The following is a 24,437-nucleotide window of genomic DNA, read 5'->3' as shown; positions in this document are numbered from 1 at the left end:
AATGCAAGTCTGTCAAGAGATCTGAGATAAGGAGGCAGTCAGCAGAAGTTAGATACAAGGTGATTACAGAGGTAAAAAGTATATTTCTATAACAACAGTGTTGGTTATGCAAAACTGGGGTATGGTAAATAAAGGGCTTATCTAGATTTTTAAACAACAACATTTTTGATGTTTACTATTTATTTTTGTCCCCTTAAAATATTAATATGTCACTGTAATGTAGTATCAAATACAGGGCTCTGGGAAGATTTAGAGCACTCTAAGAGGATGCCTGCCAACTCAATGATGAGAAATGGATACTATTATATGAGCGCATCACACACTACAACTATATATAGCTTACAGTGTAAAAAATAAACCCCAGTAAAATTTATTCTGACATTTAAAGGGACATACAAGTGCAAAAAGAAAATGCTCTAATGTGTAACACATTTTGTTACTGCATCATTATTTTGCAGGGGTTAAATACATAGGTAAAGTCAGCTCCAGAGTAGTTATGCACTTCTGGGACCTAGATGAGCACATCTGGTGAGCCAATGACACAATGTATATGTTTGCAGCCACCAATCACCAGCTACTTTCCAGTAGGAATGCTTTTCAGCAAGGCATGCTAACAGAATGTAATTAATTTGATGAAAGACGTAAACTGTATGTTTTAGCTGAATCATGAAAGCTTTATTTTTACTTTTATGAACCTTTAAATGAACCTTTAATACATGCCTCAGTTTACATGATGCATTGATTCATGTGTGATAGATATAAATAAATCAAACATTTCTTACCTGCACAGCATGTGCTAAATCAGACATCAAACACTGTCTTAACTTATCCTCACTCCCTAGACCTTGCAGAACAAAATCTGGTACATAGGAAGAGCAGTAACCAGCCAAGAGAGATCTTCCAAAATTAGCAATATTAGGTTTAACAGAGTTTACTTCAGCCAGTTTTGACCTGCAAAATAAAACCATATTTCATTTCTTGCAATCACTTCCTTTTTAATTTTGAAAACATAATTATAATATAAAATATATTGGATATATTTCACAAGCACTATCAACATGACATTTTAAAGGGACACGAAATCCAACTTTTTTCTTTCATGTTTTAGTTAGAACATACAGATTTAAACAACTTTTCTATTTACTTTTATTATCCGTTTGCTTCCTTCTCTGTGTATCCTTTGCTGAAAAGCATACCTAGATAGGTTCAGGAGCAGCAAAGCACTGCTGGTAGCTAGCTGCCGATTGGTGGCTGCACATATGTACCTTATTTCATCGGCTCATGTGATATGCTCAGCTAGCTCCCAGTAGTTCATTGCTGCTCTTTCAACAAAGGCTACAAGGAGAATGAAGCATTTGATTATAGAAGAAGTGGAAAGTTGTTTTAAATTGTATGCTTTATGTGAATCTTGAAAGAAAAATGTTGTTTTGTGTCCCTTTAATAGTGTATGTTCAAGTCAAATGAATATAAAAGTGCTTAAAAGAAATTGTTCTAATATGCTAGAGCATTTTAGTTTTGCCCTATTGCTTGTATATAACAACTCTGAATTTACCATTTTGAACTCAAATACAAATGTACTAAATTATATTGATTCAACAGTGCTAAGACAATGTGCAACCATCTATGAAAACACATCAAAACATTAAATGTTACATTTCCCTTTAAAAACCAAAAATGTATGCTTACCCGATAAAATTTATTTCTTTATGGATATGGAGAGTCCACAACGTCATTCAATTACTAGTGGGGAATATTACTCCTGGCCAGCAGGAGGAGGCAAAGAGCACCACAGCAAAGCTGTTAAGTTCCACTCCCCTACCGACAATCCCCAGTCATTCGACCGAAGGGAAATGGAAAAGGAATAACACAAATGTGTAGAGGTGCCAGAGGTTTAGGCAAAAATTACTGTCTTAATAGCGGGTGGGGTCGTGGACTCTCCATGTCCGGAAAGAAAGAAATTGATCAGGTAAGCATACATTTTGTTTTCTTTCCTGAGATATGGAGAGTCTATGACATCATCAATTACTAATGGGAACCAATACCAAAGCTAGAGGACACAGAATGAACAGGGAGGAAGAACAAGACAGGCAGACCTAAACAGAAGGCACCACCGCTTGAAGAACCTTTCTCCCAAAAGAGGCCTCAGCCGAGACAAAAGTATCACATTTGTAAAATTTTGAAAAAGTATGCAGAGAGGACCAAGTTGCAGCCTTGCAAATCTGTTTCACAGAAGCTTATATGCTCTATCTGAATCACAAAATATTTTTTTTGGGTACAGTGTCCCTTTAATTTTTTAAATCCCAAGAAGAGGAGACAGCCCCAGTGGAAAGAGTTGCAATTCTCTCAGGAGGCTGCTGTCCAGCAGTCTCATAAGCAAAACTAATCTCAACCAGAGGGAAAGAGATATAGCCTTCTGACCCTTATGCTTTCCTGAGAAACAAACAAACAAACAAACAGGGCAGAAGACTGGCAAAAATCCTTAGTCACCTGTAGGTAGACTTTTAGAGCACACACAACATTCAAGTTGTTCAACAGACATTCTTTATTAGAAGGATTGGGACAGAGGGAAGGAACAACAATTTCCTGATTAATTTTTCTATCCGAAACCACTTTAGGAAGAAACCCCAATTAGTACGAAGAACCACCTTATCCGCATGAAAGATAAGGTAAGGCGAATCACACTGCAAGGCTGAGATTTCCGAAACTCTCCGAGCAGAAGAGATAGCAATAAGAAACAAAACCTTCCAAGATAGCAACTTAATATCTATGGAATGAACTGGCTCAAACGGAGCCTGCTGCAAAACTTTAAGAACAAGATTAAGGCTCCAAGGAAGAGCAACAGGTTTACACACAGGCCTGATTCTGACCAGGGCATGACAAAAAGATTGAATATCTGGCACATCCTCCAAATGCTTGTGTAACAAAATAGATAATGCAGAAATCTGACCTTTAAAAGAACTGACTGACAACCCTTTCTCCAGACCTTCCTGGAGAAAAGACAAAATTCTAGGAATCCTGACCCTACTCCAAGAGTAGCCCTTTGATTCACACCAAAAAAAGGTATTTATGCCATATCTTATGCTAAATTTTTCGAGTAACAGGTTTGCGAGCCTGGATCAATGCTTAATGACCGACTCAGAAAATCCATGCTTAGACAGAACTAAGCGTCCAATCTCCAAGCAGTCCACTTCAGAGAAACGAGATTTGGATGGAAGAAGGACCTTCCTCAGAGGCAACTTCCAAGGTGGCCGAGATGACACCTTCAATTGGTCTGCATACCAGAGCCTATGAAGCCATGCAGGAGCTATTAGAATTACCGATACTCTCTCTTGTTTGATACGAGCAATAACTCGTGGAAGGAGTGCAAACTGAGGAAACAGGTATGCTAGACCGAAATACCAAGGAACCACCAGAGCATCTATCAGAGCGGCTGAGGATCTCTTGCCCTTGAACCGTACCTTGGAAGCTTGCCATTCTGCTGAGATGCCATCAGATCCAACTCCGGCAGCCCCCATTTGAGGGTTAACCTGGAGAACACCTCCGGATGGAGAGCCCACTCCCTGGGATGAAATGTCTGTTTGCTCAGGAAATCCACTTCCCAGTTGTCCACTCCAGGAATGTGGATGGCAGATTGACAACAATTGTGAGCTTCCGCCCACTGAATAATCCGTGCCACCGCCTTTATGGCTACGGAACTCTGAGCTCCTCCATGGTGGTTGATGTAAACCACTGAGGTGATGTTGTCCGACTGAAACCTGATAAACCAGGCTAAAGACAATTGAGGCCAAGCCATCAGAGCATTATAAATCCGACAACTCCACAATGTTTATGGGGAGAGCAGACTCCTCCCAAGTCCATAGTCCCTGCGCCTTTAATGAGTTCCAGACTGCTTCCCTAGCCTATCAGGCTGGTGTCCATGGTCACAATCACCCAGGAAGGTCTCTGGAAGCATGTGACCTGAGACAGATGGTTCTGAGAAAGCCACCACGGGAGAGAGTCTCTTGTCGACTGGTCTAGATCTATCCACTGAGACAGATCCGAATGGTCCCCGTTCCTTTGTCTGAGCATGCATAATTGCAGAGCTCTCAAATGGAATCGAGCAAAGGAAATGATGTCCATGAAAGAGACCATCAGACCAATTACCTTCATACATTGAGCCACTGATGTCCAAACTGTAGACTGAAGAGAGAGGCAAGAGGAGAGAATTTTGGATTTTCTGACCTTGGTAGGGAATCTATTATGGTCCCTAAGAAAACCACCCTTGTAGCTGGAACAAGGGAACTCTTTTCCAGATTCACTTTCCAACCGTAGGAACGTAGAAAAGACAACAAGGTCTCTGTATGTGAGTTTGCTTGTTGAAAAGATGGCGCCTGAACCAATACCTCGTCCAGGAAGGGCGCCACTGCAATTCCCAGAGACCTGATCATTGTCAAGAGAGCCCCCAGAACCTTTGAGAAAATTCTGGGAGCTGTGGCAAATCCAAATGGAAGAGCCACAAACTGTGTTTGTCTAGAAAGGTGAATCTCAGGAATTTGTGATGATCCCTGTGGATGAGAACATGAAGATACATGTCCTTCCGGTCTATGGTCGTCAATAACTGTCCCTCTTGGACCAAAAGGCAGATTGGAATGAATGGTTTCCGTTTTAAAGGACGGTACCCTGAGAAACTTGTTGAGGCACTTTAGGAATGGGTCAAAAAGTTTCCTCTTTTTTGGGAACCACAAACAGATTTGAATAGAATCCTAGACACTGTTGCCTTACTGGAACAATAACTCCCAGGGAGGAAAGGTCCTGAACGCAGTTCAAGAATGCCTCTCTTTTTACCTGGTCTGCAGATAATCTTGAGATGTGGAATCTGCCTCTGGAGGGAAAGTTTTGAATTCTATTTCGAAACCCTGAGATACTATGTCCACAGCCCAAGGATCTGGAGCATCTTGTAACCATGCTTGATCAAACAGGGAAAGTCTGCCCCCCACTTGATTCGATTTTGAACCAGGGGCCGACCCTTTATGCCGACTTAAGACTCAGCTGAGGGTTTCTTTGATTGCTTCCCCTTATTGCAAGAGTGATGGGGCTTCCAATAAGACTTGTAATGCTCCTGCTTGGAGAAGGGAGACTTTTTGACCTTTGAAGTTACGAAAGGAACAAAAATTACTTTGACGTCCTTTAGGTCTATTCTTCTCGTCTTGCGGTAGAAAAGACCCTTTTCCACCCATAATATCAGAAATTATTTCTGCCAGACCAGGTCTGAACAAGGTCTTACCCTTGTAAGGAAGCGCCAGAAGCTTGGACTTAGACGTAACATCAGCTGGCCAAGAATTTAGCTACAATACCCTGCGGGCTAGGACAGTGACGCCAGACATCTTGGCTCCCAGTCTAATAACTTGCATGTTAGCATCAGAAATAAAGGAATTGGCTAGTTTGAGAGCCTTAATCCTATCTTGTATCTCCTCCAATTGATTCAGACAAGGCGTTGCACCAATAAGATGCCACACTTGCTACTGTGGCAATACAAACTGCAGGTTGACATTAAAGACCTTGATGAACATACATCTTCAAATAAGCTTCCAGCTTTTTGTCCATGGGATCCTTAAAGGAGCAGCTATCCTCTATAGGTATCACAGTTCTCTTAGCAACAGTAGAAACAGCCCCTTCTACTTTAGGCACTGTGCGCCAAGAATCTTTAATGGAATCAGCAATAGGAAGCATCTTTTTAAATATAGGAGACAGGGAGAAAGGAATCCCTGGCTTCTACCATTCCTGTGAAATAATCTCCGTCACAGTGTCTGGGACATGTAAAACTTCCACAGAGGAAGGAACAACATAGTATTTATTAAGTCTACTAGACTTCTTAGGGTTGACAATGACAGAAGTATCAGAGTCGTCCAAAGTAGCCAATATCCCCTTTAACAGTACACAAAGGTGTTCAGGCTTAAATCTGAAGTTTACTTCAGTATCAGATGAAGCAATAATACTGTCTGAATCTGAGATTTCACCCTCAGAGTCCACCGACGTATCCTCATCAGACTTATGAGGGAGGGCAACCTGCATAAGTCATAATGCCACAGATCCTGCAGAAGATACCTGTGCAGCAAAATATGCATGTAAATTAACTCCTTTAGGAGGATGAGAGGAACTGCACGGCACTGTATGTGATGCCATAGAGGTTTGGGACATGTGAGGAGAAAGCTGTGGCATTGCCTGGACAGCAACATCCTGAGAGACATAGGGCTCAGAGGGCAACACTTTATCTTTAAATTGAAGTGTTCTAGCTAAGTATGCAGCACAGAATTGCATAGGCAAAACAATTTGTGCCTTTAGGCATAACAAGCATTTGTCAAAATGTCCATAATACTAAATAAAAAAATCCCCAAATTTTAGAATGGTTTTAAATACACTGTCATTTTAAGAATTTTTAATACCACAGCCGCTTAACGTTATGCAAAAATTATTTAAAAAAATAAACCAATCTGACAGGTTGAGGTGCCTTACTGTAAGACTTATACACAATTTGGCTGCCAGAAGTCTCTAAAACAATCATATAGTAGATCAACACTAAAGAGACTGAAATTCAATAATGCCGCTCCACGAATATCCAACAGCAGAGAGAAGTCACATGACCGGCAGGAGGAGGAAACTACACAGCAAGTAAAAGGCGTGTGCTTCCCTCTGTCTGTAACACCGGAGCTTAATTTACACAAACGCTCAAGCAGTCTGTCAGTTAGCCTGTTGTAGCTAAGCAAGCAAAGAAATCCAAACTGCCAAATTTTAAGTTTATACACAAATCCCTGTTTAAGCCACACACATACTAATAAAGTATTTCAACAAAATTAGCCCAAAGAGGAAAAACAACTCATAAAAAGGGAAGAATAACCCCTAGTCTCAACATACATAATCTGCCTGCCCCCTGCCAAAGACAATCCTATATAAAGGATTTTAAAAATGACCCCATCTACTGCATATGACATATTATTCTGAAGTGCAAGTCTCCAAGACCTAGAAGACAAAAGCACTTACCTGCAGTCTAGCTGTCCAGCAGGAAGACCACTCACAAGGCATGAAAGGACACATACTCCTTACAGAGACCTGTAGAAAAAGAAAGAACAGAGTAACCAACAAGGACTACCTCACAACTTCCTAACTGCTTAAAAGCCACCACTACTCTACTGAAGAGATTGATGTGGACTCAGCTAAACCCAAATCCTTGCTTGCAGGGAAAAGAACCCAAAAAAGGAATTAATTTCTTGAGTCACCAAACTTCACCTCCTCCATTGATAGAGGCAAAGAGAATGACTGGGGATTATGGGTAGAGGAGTGACACTCAACAGCTTTGCTATGGTGCTCTTTGCCTTCTCCTGCTGGCCAGGAGTGATATTCCCCACTAGTAATTGAATGACGTTGTGGAGTCTCCATATTTTAGGAAAGAAAGAACATTAAAACGGCTGTGCACAACTACAATATAATGGTTACTACTCAACATATTGCTTTCTCTCCTGTACCTTCAGCTCTCTAAAGCCATTCTATTATTTAGCCTCGTTACAGAATCCAGTTGGTAAAGCACTGCATTTTACACTGGGTGCCACCATCTTGTAGTACATGTATTGTTGCATCATGTGAAATTAGCAGTGCATGTTAACAGATCTGCTTTTTGATAGCTGTACTTTTCACTTCAGTTTAGCTCATATAATAGAGAGCAAAAGTGTTACATTTGTGCAGTTTTTCACACGGTTCAAAAGATAAAATAACAAATATAAGATCCAAGATGGTGGTGCCCAGTGTGAAGATGTAGAGCTTCACTAATTGATATTTGTAAGGGGTTAAAATAAGAGAATGGCTTTGAAGACAGCTGTCTGCACAGGAGGGGAACGTGAGGGACAAGGGGAGGAGAGAGTGAGAGAAAAAAGGGTGAGTGACAAGGGTGGAGAAAGTAAGAGACGGAGAAACTAAGGGAGTAAAGTAAGAGACAGAGATAAGGGAGTAAAGTGAGAGACAAGGAGAGGACAGTGAGAGACAAGAGGGGAGAGTAAGTGACAAGAGTGAAAGACAAGGGGAGGACAGTGAGAAGAGAGGATAGAGAGAGATTAGAAAATAGGAGAAAGAATGAGAGACAGAGACTAGGGTGAGAGACAAGGGGAGGAGAGAGAAAGACAAAGGGATGGGTAATAAAAACAAGGGTGAGTGACAAGGGTGGAGAGATTGAGAGACAGATTATGGGAGGAGAGAGTGATAGGAAGACAACAGTGAGAGACAAGAGGGGACTGAGTAAGAGACAGACAGACGTGAGAGGCAAGGAGGGGACAGTGAGAGAGACAAAAGGTGAGAGCCAAGGAGAGGACCGTGAGAGACAGAAGGGGAGAGAGTAAAAGACCAGACTGAGAGACAAGGGGAGGACAGACAAAATGTGAGAGGTAAGGAGGGAGATAGAGTGAATGAGAGAGGCAGACTAGGGTGGGGGGGAAAAAAAGGGGAGAGACAAAGACATGGGAAGGTGAGAGTGAGACAAAGAGAAAAGGGGAGAGATAAGGATGCGGGCAAAAAGTGATAAAGAAGCATAAGAAGAAATGTGGAGAGTAGCAGAATGTGGGAAAGATGGGAATAATTCAGGAGGGAGAAAGGAAAGGTAAAAGACTTAAGATGTTACAAACTCTGTGTAAAATAGAAAAGAAAAAAAACTTGACAGCATAATAAAATACTTTGTGTGCACAGGTGATGGAGATGGGATATATAGCCATGTGAGTTTGTAGTGCCTTCAGTAGGAAATGAACACAAAAATTTGTTCTTGTTTATACCGTTTTAGTTCTGCGGTGCTCTACAAATAACGGATAATAATACCACCATGTATATACAGTCAATTATATCTAGTTTAAATTTGCTCTTCCAAAATTAGTTTAAAGTAAGATTTTTTTTTTATTAAATAAAAGTTTTAGGTTTTGTCTGTTTAAGGACCTCATTGCAAAAACTGAGCTCATTCTAGGGGAAAATTAAATACTCTTTTGGCCGTTTGATTTTTTTTAAACACATTTTCATTATATTCATAGCTAAAGTTATGCACTTCAGGACAGGATACAGCAAATGAGAAGTAATCACATATGTCTATGCTCCAATCACTGGCAGAAGGGGTTAAAAACGCAGAGAGAAATTGAGTTTATACAAAAATAAAAAATTCTCTTTCATTACGATCATTGTATTTTTACATGGAGCTATAGTTCAGGCAAATAATATCCCAAAGGTTAACATCAAGTTGGATCACAATCTTTTAGAAACATTTATCAGATAATTTTTCTACAAAATTCACCATTAAAGTCTATGGGATTTTTAGTAGATAAATAATACGATCATCATTGACAATATAGTTAGAAGCATTTGAACGTCTTATAACAAAAACTCTATTTAGCTGAAATGATGACTTCACAAATTCACAATGAATACAGGAAAGCTATGAAATGAAGTGCAATATCAATAACTTGGGACATGAATGTGTTTTACAAATAGGACTTATAATTATTACCCTGGAAAAGAAATTTCTTCCTCCTCTAACCAGTCTTCTTGCTCAGCATCATAAAAACTGATGCTCAGCCGGGGAAGCTCATGGCCTGTGTCCTCACTTTCGCTGTCACCAAGGGCACTATCTGAACTCTCATTTCTTGGAATGTCCCAGTCAGCTCCCAAAGCAACTTTTTTATCAGCGTTATCTTTATCCCCATGGGGGACACAAACAGAGACTTTGTCTCTTTGGTCCTGCTCTGCAAAGCAGTTTTTACATAAATTCTGGGGAACAGAATTTTTAATATTACAAGCCGGTTTATCATTTGTGGTATTAGAAAATCTCAAACTACTGTCACTGTCAGGTCTTTTTTTAACACCCGAGATTACATCATCAATAGTCCTGGCTACAATAGATCCATCATCAGGAAAATACTCATCAAACATGCTAAGGCTGTCTGGATGAAATAGATTCCAGTTTTGAAGTTTGTGTGTCACTCTAGAAAGTTTTTCATTCACCCCAACAACAGTTTTTTGGTCCTCAGCAGTTTGTTGCACTTCATTAATCAGTTCCAAAGATATGTGTTTATCTTGGTGTTTAGTAATCTGATTTGCTACAGCTTGGCTTCTAGTCTCTGTATCTGAATCAGGTGACATGGAATCACCAATCAGAAAGGTCACCTTGCTCATAGGATGGCCAGCACCACAAGGCATTGCTGAAGAAACGGTCTTATCTGGAGGCTTTTTCTCTATGGATGTTTCATTTGCTCTCATCCCTTTGACAGAAAGGCTTTCAGAATCCAGTAATTCCTCACCATTCTTCACTTCAGTTGCTGGTTCCAGCCCCACTACGGCAGAGACACATTTTTCCACTGGAGCTGATCCTGTGCTAACTACAGTCTCTATCTTAGTATCCAGGCAATGACCTGGTTTATCTTTGTAGAGTTTAACATATGCAGTTTCTTCTTGGCAGGCAGTGGAAGGAACGGCATTACTATCCTCTGAAGTTGTTTCCAGCAACCCTTTAGGACTGTAGGAAACTTTATCTTGGTTGGAGTCAGCATTTTTTGTAGTTTGCTGGTCACTGAGTGGGCCTTTGCAACACTGACATTCATTTTCAGGAGGTTTTGATTCATCTGAGTCTCTAGTTAACAAGCATCCATTATTCTTATGCATAGTGATAAGAACATAATCAGATTCCTCTACCTCCCCTTTCTGTAGCATGGTGGTTATGACCGTGCCAGGCATAACAATTGCCTCATCTTCTCCATTTTCCAGAAGATGTGTCTCTTGGAGTTCAGAGCACCTGATAAAATAAGTGAGAAAATACAACAGCCTCTGCACGAGATCTTGACGTTTACCGATAACCACCGTCTTTGACGATCTCACCGGAGATCCAATAGCCCCATATAAGTCTCCTACAAGAAAAAAAGGGGAAAATCATAGTGACATTTAATATGTACCATTGGTGCTAATTTATTGGAGAAACAAAAATAAACCAATGTAAGACTTTTATTATGCTCTCTCAGGACATAAGTCTGTATTCCTTTAAAGGGACATTGAACACTTCATGTTTTTGGGTAAAACCTGTGCTTTGCCCCACACTCCCCAGAGAGGCTAATGAGAAAATCTGTAACCAGCAGCTGTGGGTTAAAGGATTTCATTTTCGTCTCTCTGGGAGTGTGGGACAATAACAATTTTACCTAAAAGCAAAGTGGAGTTTAATGTCCTTTGAAAGTTAAAAAAATACTACAAATAAAACATCCATTTAAAAACAGACAGAGCTCCAGTCATGTAACTGAGCGCCAATCAGGTAACAAGTTCATTTATTTTTAGCTACTTGCATCATTAACTTTTTAATGATCATTTTGTTTAGTTAGTTATCTGATCTACAATGTACATTATATCTATTGTTTAAGCAATGTCTGCTGGTTTACATTGTTCATTTGAGTCACTTCTAGGAACTTTCTTTTATATTATTAATATACTATCAGGACACTGACCAACAAAGAAAAGCACATACAAGCAATACATAATTATCATCCCTGGTAATAAGGAACCTGTAACATTTTAAATATTAATATACATCACATAACCGTTGTAAAAACAGTACATTATGTACCCATGTATAAACGAGGAGCTTTGATGAGATCAAAAACAAGAATCAAACCAAGTCACTCCAGTTGAATGTACTGTATATTAATAAAATAGCTATTAAATTGGTATTTCAGTCCCTAACCGATGTTATCATAAAACACACCAAGATCTTTACTGTATAACATAAAGCATGCTCCATTTTGGAGGTACGCTTTGATCCTTACCTGTGTTCAGAAATTGTGGTGTTTCATTTTTGATGCTTTTTTAGTTTGTCTAATAGAAGGACCTACTGTATATATGTAGTATGGCTTTTTTTTTTTTACAACTACAAAAATGTAATCTGTGTCTTAAAGCTGATGGCAGAGAATGCAAGCTAATATATCACAAAGCAACCTTAACATTCTATAAAATGTATATTTATTTGTCTACACTATTTGTATAACTGGTGCTTATGTTTGATTTAAAGTGAATGTCAATTTTTTATGCTAAAGTGCCCGGTTTTTAAAAGTTTGATTAAAAACAGAGGCACTTTAATTCATCAAAAATTACATTTCACTCCTGTTGAGAAAAAACAAAAAACTTACCTTTTAATCTTTACAGCAGCTCCAGCTTCCTCCGGTCGTTGCAAGCCATTTCTGACGTCAGAAATGATGGATAGGTCATCCTCCAATCACGACTCCCCCCCCCCCCCCCCCGGGGGAATCAGTGTCTGATTCAACACTGTGATTAGAGGAAGCTGGATTCCTCATTTTAGACCCAGGAAGAGGCTTTGCGACGGGCGGAGGAAGCTTTAGCTGCTGTGAAGATTAAAAGGTAAGTTTTTTTCACAACATGAGTGAAATGTAAATTTTGATGAATTAAAGTACCCTGTTTTTAATCAAATTTTCAAAAGCCGGGCACTTTAGCATCAAAATTGACAAATGGTTCAGTGTTTCTAAGTATTGAGTCTTATTCCTCATGTGGTCAGCAAGTGGCAGGAAAGCTCATTAAATCACAATGTATCCACCACACCCAAAAAAAATATTCAATAAGACCTTGGCTTGATTTTTGCTTCTGCTAAACTTTTCAAGTATAAAAATAAACTACTTTGCGAATTGATCAAATGCCAAGAAATCATTTATTTGCTTCTACAGCAGCAAGGTTTTAAAGAGATACTGCGTGTGGTCTTCACCAATAAACTGGACAAATCTTGAAAAGCACTGCAAATTTACTGAAAATATTGATTTAAAAAAATAAAAAAAAAATTGGTAATTAAAAAAAAAGTGATAAGTAGAATATTAATGCAGAAGCAAATGAAAGGGAGATTAATAATTGCACCTTATAAAGGAGACACGATAAACAACACTCAAGAGGCTTTTCAATGGGCGTGTCCTTGAAAAAAATAAACAGTTCATCTAATAAAATGCTTTCAAACTATGCAGATGGTTTGCAATGCAGCACTTTACTTCTGATGCACATAAAATGTATCAGTGTTCATAAGACTTTATATTTTAAACTAGTATTCATAGGATTCAATTAATCAATCAATGAATCAAACCAATCACTAAATTAGTTTAAAAAAAATATAAGACTCAGGTTCAATTTTCACAATTAAAGGGACACTAAACCAAGATTTTTTCTTTCATGATTCAGGTAGAGAATACAACATTCCAATTTACTTCTATTATCTGATTTGCTTAATTCTATAGATATTCTTTGATGAAGCAATAGCAATGCACATGAGTGAGCCAATCACATGAGGCATCTATGTGCAGCCACAAATCAGCAGCTACTGAGCCTATCTATATATACTTTTCAGCAAGTGATATCAAGACAATGAAGCAAATTAGATAATAGAAGTAAATTAGAAAACTGTTTAAAATGGCATACTCTTTCAAAATCATGAAAGAAAAAAATGTCATGTCCCTTTAAGCGTAGTTTAGATTTACACCTCATAAAAAGCCTGGAAGTAGAAAACTAGATCCTAATTTCCTATGCTGTGTCCTGTTTGGGACAACTTAGATATGAATGTTATCAGTGCTAACCAATTGCTGTGTAGAATGTTGTAGGCTCTGGTAAGTTTTACCATACTTCAAGGGACACTGAATCCAAATTTTTTCTTTTGCGATTCAGATAGAGCATGACATTTTAATCAACTTTCTAATTTACTCTTATTATCAATTTTTCTTCATTCTCTTGGTATCTTTATTTGAAATGCAAGAATGTAAGTTTAAATGCCGGCCCGTTTTTGGTGAACAACCTGAGTTGCTAATTCATCCACCAATAAAAAAGCTTAGATACGTTCTTTTTCAAATAAAGATAGGAAGAGAACGAAGAAAAATTGATACTAGGAGTAAATTAGAAAGTTGCTTTAAATTGCATGCTCTATCTGAATCACAAAAGAAAAAAATTGGGTTCAGTGTCCCTTATATCTTATAAAAAAAAAGATACATTGCATGTTTTGCTTTTTGGTCTCTCTAGGGAGACACAGAAGCAGGAGGTGTTTACTATTGAAGGCATTCCAGGTTCCCGGGGGGGGGGGGGGGACAAGCAGACTTTTGAGAAGCATTTTATAACAAAAGCTGGCAAAATAAAGCATGAAAGTACAGGTACAAAACCCTCTATCCAAACTACTTGGGACCAGAAAAGGTTTGTGTTTAGGAATATGTGTGTATTTGCATCAGTAAAATGGGACACCTGGGAGAGAGGATTGGACTAAATGTAAACAATATCTTATGTTATTTAAGCAATACTGACGTCATAATACAGCTTATACTTGCGCCATAATAGGTAGCAAATTTTTTAATACTTTCTTTTAAATTACATAGGGAACTACTTAAATAGTGCGCAGAACAGCAGGTCAGGCAAACCCAACTAACAGTACCAAACAACGTTGATTCCAACCATGCACAACATCTGGGATAGATTAGTGAACATCATTGTTCAAATAAGCAAAGAGGCTGGAATCGCCTTTATTTGGAAATCAAGTATTACGACCATTTGTGAGCAGTTGTGATGTATGAAATCCTGCATGGTCACATTTTGCACAATATACATGCAAGTTTTATTTTTGGAGGTTTGGGAATAATCACAGAAGGGCTAATGGTCATATGCAATAGTACAGTAATCTTTTGTCTGCCAAAAAGAGCTGAAACACAATATGCTACTTCCCTGTCTCTCTGACAAGGGAATAATGAGCTATTTCACCTACTCTTAGAAGTATACTATACATATTTCCTCAGTGAGTGATTAGTCTGATTTAAAGACTACTTTCTAAGGCAGTACAAGAAACTTATAGTACAGCCTGGTATTAAATTCAGGTCAAATAGGCTTTTTCAAGTCAGATTATTCTGTCATATACTCCTGTTGTTATCCAGATCACTATATGATTTCTATTATTTGTCTATAAATTGTGTCAGTTCCTATGACAACTGTATTGTATCAGCTGCTGCAATCTCTCAGCTCTCCTATAGACTGTAGGCTCTTCACGGCACATATGACTATGATCTACAAGTGCCAGTTCCAAGCTGTCCCCATCCTGCAACCTCTGTGCATCCCTAATACGGAGATGACTCACATTTCCCTTGCACTAGACACGTCTTCACTGTTCAGCAGCTTTATGCTATTTGCTGTGCTGCAACCCTGCATCCTCCTACCAACGTCATATGAAGCTGTTCTATGGGCAGCCAGGCTAGGAAGCACCTGTCTTATGATGATCCAAAGCTGAAATCTGCATCATCGTAAATAAAGTCCTAAGGCTCCTGTGTGCCTTAAAATGATAAATTTCTGAATTCCCGATTTGGGGATTTGTACTTGTATTTTGCAATATTGAACATTTTACTGGGAGATTAACTGTTGAGTTTAATGTTCCTTTAAGATGAGTTTAATATTTCACTGATCTGATAGGATCAATAATGCATGGGTCATGGGATGTCATGTTTCTTAATGATAATAACAGTGTGAATATTCAGAGGTTTATCATGTAACTTACCCAACTGTGCCCATAGTGGGTTATATGGGTGAGTCTTTGCCAGCAAGTTCACACTTTGTGATGAATGCTTCTCAAGGAATATTTTAATAGGTGGTTGTCCATTGGGCATCACTGTAGGAACCCAGGCAAGATGGTTTGTGAGAACAGCAGTGAGAAGGGCAGGTAGAAACCTTTTAAAGAAGGAGACACATTGTGTTTAATTTCTTTCCAAAGTTTGCACTTGAAAATCAAATATTAAAGTAAAACCAACTTACACGCAGGGTCTCTTAATAATCACTTAGCCAGTAACCAAATAAAACAACACATACTTCAGAAATTAATCATTTACTAAATTCAAGTATAACGCGGAAATGTTGAAAACATTTTAAATTGTAAATGGTATAAAACTAAACTTTGTATCATACATTATATGGAGCACACACTAATAAATAAACTTGTAGGTTTTAACCTTGCAGGATGTTTATATTTACACTTGTCTAATCCCCTTAGGTTAAAATACAGTAGCTCAATATGAGGTGGCTGCTTATGTTTAAAAACACAATACAAAGAATTAGTTAATCATTTGTAGGAAGACACCCCAGAGCTATATTTAGCAGTGCTAATAACTGGATTATGATTTCAAAATTGCTAGGCAAAATAAAAGTGAAGAGAAAGGTTGCAAGAAAGAAAAAACTTGTGCAATGTTATTTTCTAAAAATTAGGGCAAGGCTTGTGAATAAGTCTGCAGCTTATCCACAAGCCCATACAAAAAGTAATTCACAGGAGTTTTCAAGTTCAGCAAACTGATAGTGCACATGGCTGTTGTCTTAAGACTAACCTTGCCACATAGCTGTAGCTAACTGGTTTCAGCAGAGTTACTCTAATAAACTGCAAAACAAGGGTGATTTTGCTAATAAAATGATTGTGTATAAGGTTGTTCACTAAAGTAACAAGTCTGGATTGGCTCCTCCAAATAAAGCAAGTGGTGAGTACAGTCTGGCTATTGAAAAACAATTGCAGCAAATACATTCCAAACATTTTAGGCTCACCCAGTATATTACACAACTGCAGAAAAGTCATATAATTACAAGGTGTTCAATGTCTCCATAACATAAATTAGGCAATCACCAGAAGTGCCCTATGTACATTACTCCGAGAAATAAATGAAGCACTAACATAGAATGCTCATTTGCATGAGATTATTTTTGTTTGTTCATATGATTAATGGATGTATAAGACTTAAAGGGACATGAAACCCAAAAATATTCTTCCATGATTCAGAATGAGCATACAACTTTTAGGTTTAGTGTCCATTTAACATTTATTAAAAACACAGCTTAACTAGTTTCATGGGCAACAGACTTGATTGGAAAAACTACAACAAAACAAAACACATTAAATTGTTACCAAGCTTGTGACACTGTTTGATTTCTCACAACATTGAAATGTTTTTATACACGACACAAAGGAATTGATGAAGGTGTGAAGTGATGTTTAAACATGAGATTTTCTTCTACTTCTCAATTTTTAGAGAATTTGCAAAATAGGACTATAAATTTAGTACTCACGCATTATATAAATATCTCCTAATTCTCATTAGAAATCCACCCACACACCTTCCCTCAGTTCCCTTTGTGAAAAAAAAAGAAAAAGTCTTTTGTCAAGTATTTTAACAAAGTTTTGCTGCTCCCCCCTCCATATAGATACATTTTTCCAGGGATGCACTAGAAAAGTCACTAACTGGTTAACTTATACATCAATCATATACGGTTAACCAATCAATTATAATGTTTGCATCAATCAATCATCTCATAGTAACAATATATCTGTACCAAATGATTTCTGCTTAACAGATCGGAAGCAATGATTGCTCTGGGTAAAAAGTCAGGCACACTTTTGCAAGCACCGCCTCCTCTGCCATCCATGAACGTGTTGTAAAAATCCAGAGTGCATGACCAGCTCTATAATAGAATATGGCATAGCAGATTTTTTGTGCTAGCATGAGGATAAAGCTGTGCAGATTTGAACTGCAATTTACCCAAAAGTTGTAGCTTGCTCCCCCACGTCATTTGTGTGCACTGTTAGGTCACACTAGAACAACCAAAATCTACTATATTTTTCCGGCTACAATAAAAAAAGAGACACAGTCTCTGCAGACCACATCAATCACACTCAGACCTGCATCCAGGCTAGATGTTATTGAAGGAGGTGGCTTTACTGTAGCACACCCTGCCTGCACGCTCAACTTTGAGTTAGGTCACTGTAGGAGGAGTTGGTGAGCTGCAGATGCAGTGACTTGGCTCAGCATGACAGAGTGACAGGGGAGGGAAAAGCCTGAGCTATAGGTTAAGTCAAATGATTTATGCACTCACCAATCATGCCTTTAGTTATGTGCATGAGACAGAAGACCAGAATACTTTGTGTGTGGATTTACAGTAAATGCTGAAACAGTGGTCTGTCCTCAAGTTTTCACCATGCAGCAGAGGTAAGAAGTACAAATAGCCTGATTAGTTAAACATCAATGCACTGTGGAAAATGCACTAAAACATTCACAAGCATTTCCATTTATTCCTGCATCAATTAGTATCCACAGCAGGTAAAGTGAAAAACAGATCTATAGTTTTATTGAAAAAAGGCAAAACACCCATAAGATGCTCTTCCTTAAAACAATATAGTTTTATTTTATTGTTTACCCTTTTTCATTTGTCAGATTTAAGGGAAACCGTAGTTTTGTTCATTGTATAGCAACACATGGCTTTATGTTTGATAACATCTTAAATTAAAGTGACATGAAACACAAAAATGTATTTCATGATTCAGATAGAGCATGCAATTTTAAACAACTTTCCAATTTACTTCTATTATCTAATTTGCTTCGTTCTTGTGGTTTCCATTGTTAAAAAGCAGGTAGGCTTAGGAGATGGAAGCTAGCTGCTGATCGGTGGCTGCACATATATGCCTCTTTTCATTGGTTTACCAATGTGTTCAGCAAGCTCCAAGTAGTGCATTGCTTCTCTTTCAATAAAGGATACCAAGAGAATGAAGCAAAATTGATAGTAGTAAAATTGGAAAGTTGTTTAAAATTGTATGATCTATCTGAAACATGAAAGAACATTTTTCGGTTTCACATCCCTTTAAGCTTGTATTTGTAGTTGGTATGGCTTGCACAGTTTTTTTTAATTTTTTTTTAATTTTCCATCTTTATTTTGAACATTCCGTTAAAACAATCAGTTTAACAACACGTTCTCTCAATTTTTACATCCGACCATAAGTATACTTTGAAGGAGATAATATATACTGATCGAAGAATGAAAAGCGAAGACAAACGGAAAATAAGCTTGACGTATCTCCATTACAAAATTATTTTAAGAAGCCAGATTGTCCTGACATATTCTTCCCAATAAATAGTGTAAAATAATAATTCATTCCTTTTTTTTGAACAAATTTTTAATTTTTATTGAGGTTTTGGTATGTTGACAAAGATAATGAAGATAAAGTGGGGCAAAAAAGTATTTAGTCAGCCACCAATTGTGCAAGCTCTCCCACTTAAGAAGATGAGAGAGGCCTGTAATTTTCATCATAGGTATACCTCAACTATGAGAGACAAAATGTGGAAACAAATCCAGACAATCACATTGTCTGATTTGGAAATAATTTATTTGCATATTATGGTGGAAAATAAGTATTTGGTCACATACAAACAAGCAAGATTTCTGGCTCTCACAGACATATATCTTCTTATTTAAGGGGCTCCTCTGTCCTCCACTCATTACCTGTATTAATTGCACCTGTTTGAGGTTGTGGACAGGTGTCTTTTATACTGATAACATGTTCAAACAGTCACACTCCAAACTCTACTATGGTGAAGTCCAAAGAGCCGTCGAAGGACACCAGAAACAAAATTGTAGACCTGTACCAGGCTGGGAAGACTGAATCTGCAATAGGCAAGCAGCTTGGTGTGAAGAAATCAACTGTGGGAGCAATAATTAGAAAATGGAAGACATACAAGACCACTGATAATCTTCCTCGATCAGGGGCACCACACAAGATCTAACCCCGTGATCACAAGAACGGTGAACAAACATCCCAGAACCACACGGGGGACCTAGTGAATGACCTGCAGAGAGCTGGGACCAACGTAACAAAGGCTACCATCAGTAACACACTACGCCGCAAGGGACTCAGATCCTGCAGTGCTAGACGTGTCCCCCTGCTTAAGCCAGTACATGTCCGGGCCCATCTGAAGTATACTAGAGAGCATTTGGATGATCCAGAAGCAGATTGGGAGAATGTCATATGGTCAGATGAAACCAAAGTAGAACTGTTTGGTAGAAACACAACTCATCGTGTTTGGAGGAGAGAGAATGCCGAGTTGCAACCAAAGAACACCATACCTTCTGTGAAGCATGGGGGTGGCAACATCATACTTTGGGGCTGTTTCTCTGCAAAGGGAACAGGACGACTGATCCATATATATGAAAGAATGAATGGGACCATGTATCGTGAGATTTTGAGTGCAAACCTCCTTCCATCAGCAACGGCATTGAAGATGAAACGTGGCTGGGTCTTTCAGCATGACAATGATCCCAAACACACCGCCAGGACAATGAAGGAGTGGCTTTGTAAGAAGCATTTCAAGGTCCTGGAGTGGCCTAGCCAGTCTCCAGATCTCAACCCCATAGAAAACCTTTGGAGGGAGTTGAAAGTCCGTGTTACCCAGCGAAAGCCCCAAAACATCACTGCTCTACAGGAGATCTGCATGCAGGAATGGGCCAACATACCAGCAACATTGTGTGACAACCTTGTGAAGACTTACAGAAAACGTTTGTTATATATCCTTTGTTGGCAATGACAGAGGTCAAAGTATTGAGATGAACTTTTGATATTGACCAAATACTTATTTTCCACCTTAATATGCAAATAATTTCTTTCCAAATCAGACAATGTGATTGTCTGGATTTGTTTCCACATTTTGTCTCTCATAGTTGAGGTATACCTATGATGAAAATTACAGGCCTCTCTCATCTTCTTAAGTGGGAGAACTAGCACAATTGGTGGCTGACTAAATACTTTTTTGCCCCACTGTACAAGACATTAAAAGACCAAGGTGTTACAGTATTTGTACAATGAATCAGTGCCTTGTATAGTACAAACAGGAATATAAATATATGTGTGGGAAACACAGCTTGCAAATCAAGTATATAGATTTGAACATGTTAAGTAATAGTGAACAGGCAAGTATCAACAAAAACATGAAACACATACAGAAATGAAACCTCTTTTTTCTTTAGAACTATGGCATAGGTGTAACTACAGCATAGGCCTCTCCTGGGACAGGTAAATTAGTAAATTGATGACAGTTGGTAGTTACATGGAGGTCACTTTTGGACCATTTGATAAGAAATAAGGGTAAATCAGCAGGCGAAAGCTGCTTTAAAATGAGGAAGGGGGGGACGTGTCCGGGAGATTTCAAGAGATATCAGTATTACGACATAGCTCATATACAGATAAGAATGTCAGTATCCAATCGCGGACATATAATAGATGTGAGCATGGGCCAACAGTTAATATTTTAGCTTTAAGAGAGTAATGGTTATCCTATTTGTAGGGATAAGGGCAAAGAAAGATAAATATGTGGAGAATGAAGCGTTGCGACCTTTAAAAAATTATGTTTAGTACATTTGAATTTTCTTGGAGCTAGTACAAGGGTGAGATGCTCTATCTAGTGGGTAAAATTAAGCTCTTAGGTTAAGGGTCTGAATTACTCAAGACCACAGAGATGGTGGTCATTGCTCCTGGAAAGAATCTCTAAGGAATAGTCCTATAAAAGGTTAATATTTGAAAGTGTGTGATAGAGTGAGCGCTGAGAAGCTAAAAAAGGCATGGATAGAGTATAGGTATGTTAAAAATTATACATATTTATTACAATTGAATAATAGAAATACAATTAAAACCTTCCTAAAATCTCCATGGATCCATGAGATAAAAATATATATATCAAATGATACAATATGTTACAGATATCCAGTAACAAAATTCCCTTCTGATGTTGGGATAAGTATAATTGTTAACTCCAACAACAGTCCAGGATCAGAATAGTATATAATCCACAAGGGTACTATTTGAGCACAGATAAAACAGTTCTTAAAACAGCAAATCTTAAGTGCAGTGTCCAAAATAAACGTTCCAATGCAGGTGTGATCAAAATTGAAATCAAGGTTGTGGATGTGAAAAAAATGTACAAAATAAAAAATAAAAAATATATAAGAATGTGATGACCGGATGTGTCCGGTGTGGCTTAGTAAAAATCAATATTAAACGAATGTCTCTTGCAAATGCACAGTGTTTCAAAATTAGAGAGTCAATATGTGTGATAAATCCTAGATGATTAAATCCAATCTGATCAAAAAACTTCCAAAAAAACCCCTCCAATAACTGTGTTTAAAAGTGATAAAGGTGAAATATTAAAAAGAAAAACAAAAATGGAATAGAATAATGTGGCGAATAGGTCCAAAATCTTCCTCCTAAACCTGTGGATGAAATAAAATACAATAGTGCAATAACGTCTAGATGCAATATGGAATAATCAAAAATGTGCTCACCAGTATGTCAACGCGTTTCGGCCCTCCTAGGCCTTTATCAAGACAATCAATATTTGAATCTGCTATAGGAGAGTACCTCATTTTTTTATTTTTTTTAATGAGCTGTCATGCATCAGATATAGTAGGATCAGTTCACACCTCCTCCTAGTAGGGGGCGACCAAGCATACATTATCAGAGGATGTACAAGATGGGGTGGGTATACATGGCTCTAAACTGGTGATCCCAATCAGGAAAAGGGCTCATAACTACCTTTATATAAAGTGTCAATTAGTATACGGTGTACCAGAATAGTATCAGCTGAATAAGAACTTGTAGCCAAGATTCATCAATATACTAAGAGGACTAGTCTTTCTTACTACCTGATATGTGCTAGTTGAGGTGAGCATCTCTAGTGTATATAATATAATAGAGAAAACAGAACACAAGTAAACATATGACCAGGATACATAATCAGTTCTCAGCATAATGTGACCTAGTAAAAGTAAACAGAACCATTAAGGAGACTTAACATTAATCACAGAGGATAACAGTGAAAATCGGCTGAATAATATGGATTTTAGATCCTGCTACACACATAGAACATTGCAATTCCCATATAAGAATCTACATACATGTTATCTCCAAAAACTATCTATAGGGCTCCATTAATTATTCTTTCTTAGGGTATTACAATGAGTGCAAAAAATAAAAGATGCAAAACATAGTGAGCACAAGTTTAGTGTTAGCCTCATTAAACATTACAAAGAAGCCTCTATATGGGATAAATTCCTATAGTAATGCAGACATATCTAGAATTCCAAGAGGTGTAGAGGTGTCTCTGCACTGATATTCTATCCAGAGGACTAAGTTAATGTTTGGGACGTATGTTAGGTTTTGAAAAAAATAAATTATTAATTAACTACACTTCATGTCAAGCCTTTTTATAAGTACTAATAGGGCGCAGTGTGTTGCACGTAATGACTGTAGTCACTAGTAAGCCTGTAACATGCCGCTCCGGCCATAAACATCATGTATTTAAGGTGAGGTGGCATAATATGGGTGCTCCAAATAGTTAGATATATATTAGTGAGGATACATCAAGCTATTAATCTAGAGGGTGAATGAAATGGATACAAATTATAACAGACTGTATAGCTGTTAGAGGGGAAGATTAGACGTCTCTTAACTGATATCAGTATAAGTGTGGCTTAGGGTAATGTGGCCGCACTATAAATAAGGCAAATTCTGTCAAAGAGCATAAAATGAGACGTGAAGAGCAAGTGAAGTAAAATAGTAGTAACATTTACGGTACATGCATAGAACATAACTGCCTTCAACAAGAGCTAAATAAAGTTTACCGTATAAGGAGTAGTATCAGGCTTATTGCAGCATGTAATTAGTCCAAGTTAGCAACTAAATGTAACCAACTGTATAGGTCTCATGGAGATGTCCGGAAGTCACAGCTATAAGGAAGCCTGATGTGGGAGCAGGAGACTATGGCTTCAGCAGTGCAGCGTTCAATATCACCCTACTCCAACTTTTGTATGGTGACTGAAGGGGAGATTACATTCAGGCTACAGTGCTAGTCCACATGGTGTGTAGATCATAGTAGGAGATTTGGCAGATCGAGACCACAATAGCGCTCTAGTTGGCGACTCAATTTTGTAACCGCTCCAGAGGTGATCCAAACCCTCTTCCCACGCGACTGCTATAGGTTCAGCTAGAGTGGTTGCTGTTCTTGGTTGGATCCTCTTTTCCACTGCTGTACTCTTGGTAGCGGGGTTGTTTACCCTCTCTCGCCTGATCTGTGCTGGGTGAACTAACTTTTCTGCAATGATCATCAGGGAGTCTTCTGTAGGTATCAGGACACAAGTAAGTGATGCTGTAGGATCTCGATCACAACGTGAAAAGTAAATTGCAGAGCAGTCTGCAGCAGACGTGGATTGATTTTGTAGGAAGTTGCAGGCTTCTCGCAATGAACTCCTTTCTTCTTTGAGAGTGTCTTTCAGATTGCAGAAGTGGACGTCTAGCTTAGTTTCAAGTTCCTGTAGCATGAAAATAATTACTGCCTCCATTTTGTCTGCTTTGCTATGGAGATGCGTAGTCCCTTTGTTTTGGAAAAATGTTTTAAGTTACAAAGCCCTATGGATATGGTTGTACTTTCAGGATTAGTAAAATATAACTGATCATCCGGACAAGCTGGGGGGAAGTTAGGAATAGTTTGATGTGGCTCGCAGCTTGCTTCTTCAAAAATAGTCATTTTAAGGCTCCTTTTGGTATAAAAGTGACTTCAGTAAATCTGTCTTTGGCTTCTGAATCAGAAAAA

At 38.3% G+C, this 24,437-nt stretch overlaps 1 protein-coding gene across 1 annotated transcript in view; it reads right to left on the bottom strand.

Moving 5' to 3' along the window:
• The window catches only part of FNIP1 (folliculin interacting protein 1), a 177,407-nt gene that overhangs the window by 33,549 nt on the left and 119,421 nt on the right, over positions 1 to 24,437 (bottom strand). Inside the window, 3 exon segments of the mRNA XM_053717196.1 lie at positions 783 to 951; positions 9,509 to 10,901; positions 15,551 to 15,720. Of these exon segments, the coding sequence (XP_053573171.1) occupies positions 783 to 951; positions 9,509 to 10,901; positions 15,551 to 15,720 (1,732 nt within the window).

Source organism: Bombina bombina, chromosome 6, assembly GCF_027579735.1.
Source record: "Bombina bombina isolate aBomBom1 chromosome 6, aBomBom1.pri, whole genome shotgun sequence".
NCBI lineage: Eukaryota > Metazoa > Chordata > Amphibia > Anura > Bombinatoridae > Bombina > Bombina bombina.
The sequence above is the reverse complement of the archived record's forward strand: the minus strand, read 5'-3'. Positions and strand labels throughout refer to the sequence as shown.